This window comes from Gekko japonicus, unplaced genomic scaffold (genome assembly GCF_001447785.1).
Source record: "Gekko japonicus isolate JY-2015 unplaced genomic scaffold, Gekko_japonicus_V1.1 scaffold606, whole genome shotgun sequence".
Lineage (NCBI taxonomy): Eukaryota > Metazoa > Chordata > Lepidosauria > Squamata > Gekkonidae > Gekko > Gekko japonicus.
Window position 1 is genome coordinate 813976 of NW_015172024.1, and position 6436 is coordinate 820411.

The window sequence follows — 6436 nt, forward strand, 5'->3', positions numbered from 1 at the left end:
TGCACAGCTAGAGTCTGTTTATTCACATAGATGGCAGGTTACTAATACAGTCTTTCACACAGCCTTGCTCTTCTAAATTATTTATTGCGCTTAGCCAACAAAGCAGAGAATGTATTCAGCTTTGCTCAGTTGGGACAAAATGTGTTTTGCTCCGGTCAGCCCACATTTTCTCTCTGAATGATTGCTTTCCAAGCCCCCTGGGCTTCAGAATTTGGTGTGTGCAGTGCTCACATGCACACGCACACTTCTCTATACAATTGTATTGATCTTATTTTGTTTTCTTTATTAAAGAGAGTGTGGGTGTATGCCCCATGGTTGAATGTATAGAACGTATTCTAGATGGTACCTTTTTTTTAACTGTAAGGGATAGTAATAGCCATTTATAGTTTCAGGGACCAGAAAGATTGGTCTGAGCTTTCTCACACAGTCAGTTCTCTGACTTAAAGCTTCACAGCTCAGTTCTGTGAATTTTTTGCTCATTCAGATCATCTTTCCCACAGAGTCATCTGGCTTCCAGCTTCCATAAACATTCACTGGGGAGAGCAAAGAATTACATATTTATATGAGTGGAACATATAAGGTTGAGCGGGAAATATTGCAAATTATTTTTATTCAGATATGCAATTACTGCCCTGGATAATTCAGGCTAGCCTGATCTTGTCAGATAATGAGAAGCTAAGCAGACTCATCCCTGGTTAGTATTTGGATGGGAGAACACCAAGGTATACCAAGATTGCTATGCATAGACATGCAGTGGCAAACCACCTCTAAACATCTCCTGCCATGAAAACTCTACGGGATCACCATAAATTAGCTGCTACTTGATAGCAAAAAAAAAAAATCACGGGCGAGGTTTGTAGCCAGCCCCTAGGTAATTAGCCTTATCTATTTTCTTATTTCTTACACTATTATTTAGTGTAACTTTTGGAGATAAAATTAATTATTCTCAGGTATTAGACTTTCATATGTGTATTACGGGAGCATACATTGTCAGTAAAGCAGGCCTATGTGATTTTCAGCCCATGAAATCAAATGAAGGTACTGCACCATCTATGTATGGAGGCCCACCACCCCAAGCACAAAGTAAACCTCTTGTTTCAGCTCATATTAAAGTGAAATCCAGAATATGTAGCTGGTAGGCTTCCAGACTGGACAGGTCATTGTAGGAGAATGTCCGCTTCCACTTTTAAGTGAAAGTGTGACATCTGCAAAGCCAGCTGCCAGAAACCTAATACTCATCTGAACTTTAAAAATATGTGCATGCTCTGTGTTAGCAAAACTACCGCGTGTCTTTTAAGATACCCTTTTTACTCCCAAGGATGCAATATTGTATCTTTTGAAAACAAAAAGCAGGTTTACGTGTCAAACTGTGTGTTTCCCCTTTTTCTGCAGATGTGGATGAATGTGCCGAAAACATTTGTTCTCAAATGTGTATCAACTCTCCAGGAAGCTACACGTGCTATTGTGATGGCAAGAAAGGCTTCAAGCTTGCTAAAGACATGAAAACTTGTGAGGTAAGGCATTACGGTTATCCCTCCTTTCCTTGCTTTTCTCAGTAATACCAGAGAAGTGAAATGTTCTTCTCCAGTGATTTCAGAGAACTACCAAGGTCCATTCCAATTACTTCGTTTTGTTTGTGTATACACATTTGTCCTGCCTCATCTGAATGTTCAAGGGAATTTGCAGTAAAGCAAGCAGAGTAGAACAAATGTGTGGGGCTTCAGGTTTCATTGTCTTGACCAATGGACAACAGGGCAGCTGCCCCAGGCCCCATGCAGTGGGGAAGACTGACTCCCACCATTCCCCAATGGAAGGCAGCAGCAGATTCTGCAGCAGTAGCTGCTTGCACCTACTGCATCTGGGGGTTGGGCAGCCAGCTCAGAAGTGGAAGCCACTTGTGCCTGCCCTGTCCAAGGCTCAGACAGTGGATCCCGCCCATCTCATACAGGGTGAGGGCCATCCCTTAGTTGGACCCTGGTGAGGTGTAGGAGCCTACAGGAGGTAGGCTCGGCAGGGGCCATGGCAGGGGAGTAACAATGATTCTGCAGACCTGGATTTTTGCCCAGGGCTGTAGAATCACTAAGGCCACCGCCACGGAGCTCCATTACAGCCAAGTGTCTTGGAATTCATAACCATAGCTTTAGGCTGTGGTTCCAATCTAAACCAGATGTCTTCTCCATGTGAAGTTGAGCATCACATTCCACATAGGTTCAGTTTCAGGGGAAGTGTTTGCAAGTATCCTACCCGTTCTGTATTTTTCTTTCACGATAATCTCAAGGCAAAAGAAACAGAAGTAATTTTTAAGTTTGTTTGCTATTGCATGGATGAATGGAGATTTGAACCAGTCTTTCCCCAGTTTTAGGGCAACACTGTACATTATACTAACTCACTGTGCAGAACAGAGAAGGAGAACAAAAGCCCATTTCCAGTCTTTGACGGGGTTTTGTAGGGGTAAATCTGCCAAATCTTTCCTATCTTCTTAATGCCTTATACTTCTAAATGTCTCCCCACCTTCCATGAGTCAGATGAATTTGTACTATCGTTTAGGCTAGCTGAAGACGATCTTCACTCACACTTGGTTGATTACTTGACCTAGACTATAGTTCCCCCCTTCCCAGAGTTGAAGGTGGCAAGACAGTACTAACATTAGCCATGGTGTGCACACTTGTTCCATTCCCATCCATTGTTCAGAGATTTTGCAGGTCAATGTATTGCTTGAAATACCTGAACATCTTGTTTGACCAGAGAAAAGAAATATGTGTATACCATGTGAAATAATACCAATTTTTATCACCTTTTTGCAAACTATCTCCAGTCTTGTAGCCCAAACTTATTAGAAATCAGTTGTTTGCTTGTTTTTGAAAGGTTCCAAACCTGAGTTGGTACTAATGAAATATTTGAATAGCTCTAAGTCCCTTCGCTTTAATAATTCTCTCGCTACCAGCTAAAACCTTCCTAAGAGGTATATTAAACAATCAAAGCATTCCCATTTCTTAGATGAAGAAAGAGTGAGGTATGCAGGGTTTCACTAAAAACGTTTCTCTATGAATGGCTTCCTTTATACTTCTTTGGCAAGACTGAGCATGTTCGAGTGTTCAAACAGCTACCACTCTATACTTCTTTGGCAAGACTGAGCATGTTTGAGTGTATTCAAACAGCTACCACTAAAAACAAGCTTTGACAGAGTTCAGTGCAACGAGGCTTAAATAGTTCACAGATTAAAGGCAGATTGTGCTTTAACGTACTTATGAGAACTTGGTGAGTGGTAGTTAACTTTGATTTAATGATTAGGCAACATGAGGTGTAATTCCATTCCCTGCTGATAATGATATCAGCAAGCTGGCTTTATGGTTTTGGTAAATCACCTCATATATAGAAAGGAGATACAGAACTAATTTTTTTAAAAGTTGTCAGAACTGCTTTTATAAAATCTGTGTGAGATTACTTTACACTAAGGTTAGACCTTCACCTACAGCTATAATATTAGAGCTGTTGTTCCAAAAGGAAGTCTGGCATAACCCAGCAGAATCTTTAGTCATAATGCAGTCTTGACATCTAGACCACACCTCCAATAATACACTTACCTGCTGTGTAGATTGCCTTTGTTGGTTGGTTGTGGTTCTAATGTGTAACCAATTCCTTGCCCCGTGAAGATTTCACATGTGGTAGTCTGGAAACACAGGTCATTTCTAGACGAAAGATTGTAAAACTAGTTTATCACAAAAACAAGAAAGGGGATTCAAATGACCAGTGTTTTCACCAGTTTACTTTCTGCAATTGCCATTTATTTATTGATTGATTGATTGTCTTTACTGTTTTTACAACCGGAGTCATAAACAGCAAACAATTGCCATATAGTAAATCTAGGGCTGTGTTCATATAGGCAGTTTCATCCATTGCCGTTCCCTTACTGATTTAAAGTGCACAATCAGGCAACAACATCTGTCTGTCATGCCCCTGTTGTCTGAGTCCCGTTCTCCCCCTCCTTTGCTGCATGTTTCTTTGATACCTGAGAAAGTCCGGTCCTGTTGGTCTGAGCTGGTTCCAAAATGGATTTCCTGTTGTCTGATTGCTCTGTTGTGCACACAAGCCGTCAGGCAGGTCTGACTGGTCTCTTGTTTTCCAGCTGCCATTTGTTTTTACTAGTTAGCAAGGTGCACATAGTTGCATATACGCACCTCCCCCCCCTCAGGGGCTGCTCAAAATTTTGTTTTCTTTTTTAAAACTCTCAAAAAAAGACAGCTTTTTTCTGTACTTTGGGGGAGGGGTGAATTGAAAAGATTAGAGGGAGGGTGGCAGTGGACTCCATATCCCAGCAGTCTCATCAAGTGCTTTTGCACTTGCTCAGAGGGAAAACGTTGTAAAAAAAATGGCTGACAGCCCCATTAACTACATCCCAGCAGGCTGATCAGTGCTTATGGGCATGCTCCGAGGACAAACTTCTTTAAAAAAATGGACAATGGGCCGACTCCCTCCCTGCTGCTGTCTGATCACATAAAAGTGCTTTGAAGAGTGCTAAAAGGGGTGAGTCTGATCAGGATAAAATAACCTGGCTCAATTAGAGGCAGGGCAACAGTGGATTGAACTGCCCGTCTGAACGCAGCCTAAAAGAACAATGCTGTTTGAAGGAATCTACTGCACAATTGACTTTGCTGGTCAACTGTCGAAATAAAGTTGGTGGCAAATATCATTATATAGATTCTGACAACCTAATCCTACCTGATTCCCACTGCATAATGAGTACAAATGGCAGTGTACATTAGGAGGAAAGTAGGTATTTAAAGCTGTCCTATTACCTTGCTCAAACTGACTAAGGATTTGACCTTACTTGGTCAAATTATAACAGGTGTTTCTTTTTTTCTTTTATTCCTAGCCTGTACAAGAGTGTCTCACACTGAATCTTGAAACAAATTATGAATTGCTTTACCTGGCAGAGAAATTTATAGGGATTCCTGTTTTGTATTTAAGGTTTAGACTGCCAGAAGTTACAAGGTAAGTAGATGTCGGAAGGCCTCAAGTATAGGAGAGCAGGGGAACGGGTATACTTTACTGGAGCTGCGCAGTCTAAGGGCACCAGGGCAGGCTGAAAGCTCATTACTGTGTATGATATTTCAAAATTAAATGGATTTTTTTCCTTTCATGATTTACGAGTATTGTGGTGGGAGACCGATGTTTCCAGTTTGTACTGAACCCTGAATAATGATGCCTGGGGCTCTTTATATCAGTAATACACATTCAGCCCCTATATTAGCTGTGTTCATTGTCTGTTGCTTGTGAGTTTCATTATGTAACTGTTACATCACGTTTAGCATTACATTTTACTAGGAATAAGGCCCGTTGTGGAAATAAATACAACGAGATCTAGAAAGAGGCTCTGGGAGAGTGCCCCGGCTTTGGGCACACAGTGTGAATTTGCTGTGGCGACCTCAGCAGGGTATAATGACAGAGTCCACCATTTTCTCCAGAAGAACTGATCTCTGTTACCTGAAGAGCAGGTGTAATTTTGAGTGATCTCCAGCCCTCACCTGGAGATTGGCAACAATTGTTACCCAGGACGAAATGGCTGGTTTGGAGGGTGGAGTTTATGGCATTGTACCTGTCTGAGATCCCACCCCTCCTCAAACCTTACCATCTCCAGGCTCCACCCTTCAAATCTCCAAGAATTTCTCAACCTGGAGTTGGCAACCCTGTTTCCCTCCCAGCCAATTGTCAACCTACAGTTGTCTGCCCCCTGACTTCAGCAATCCATCTCCTCCCTCCTCCCTTCTGGAGAGCAGTTGTAGTTCTAATTGATCTCCAGCACCCACCTGGGGATTGGCAACAAGTGTTCCCTAGGATGGAATGGCTGGTTTGATGGGTGGAGTCTATGGCATTGTACCTGTCTGAGGTCCCACCCCTCCTGAAACCTCACCCTCTTCAGGCTCCATCCCTCAAATCTCCAGGAATTTCCCATCTGGAGTTGACAACCCTATCAGGACTAGCCCCAATGAGTTTTCTCCCAAAGGCCAAAATAGGTGACAAGACCAAACTTGGTTGCCTACCAATAGGCACTGAGGGGAAAACAGAGTTGCCAGCTCTAAGTAGGGAAATACCTGGAGATTTGGGGGGTGGATCCTGTGGAGGGCAGCATGGGGGGGCGGAAGGACTCAGCAGGGTATAATGCCATGCTACCCTCCAAAGCATCCATTTTCTCCAGGGGGACTGATCTCTGCCATCTGGAGATCAATTGTAACAGTGGGAGATCTCCAGGTTCCACCTGGAGATTAGTAACCCTAGGGGAAAGTCAGCTGCACAGCAGGGGGTTGAAGAGAATGGTTTAATGGCCGCTGGGCCAAGATTGGCAACAATAGTTCCCCAGGAGGAAATGGCTGGTTTGGACGGCGGAGTCTATGGCACTGTACCTGTCTGAAGTCCCACCCCTCCTCAAACCTCACCC

The 6436-nt window shown here is 43.0% G+C and overlaps 1 protein-coding gene across 1 annotated transcript in view; it reads left to right on the plus strand.

Moving 5' to 3' along the window:
• PROS1 (protein S (alpha)) overlaps nt 1-6436 on the plus strand; it is a 40339-nt gene that overhangs the window by 21936 nt on the left and 11967 nt on the right. Inside the window, exons 8-9 of the mRNA XM_015420522.1 lie at nt 1393-1514; nt 4874-4992. Of these exons, the coding sequence (XP_015276008.1) occupies nt 1393-1514; nt 4874-4992 (241 nt within the window). The remainder of the gene's footprint in view (nt 1-1392; nt 1515-4873; nt 4993-6436) is intronic.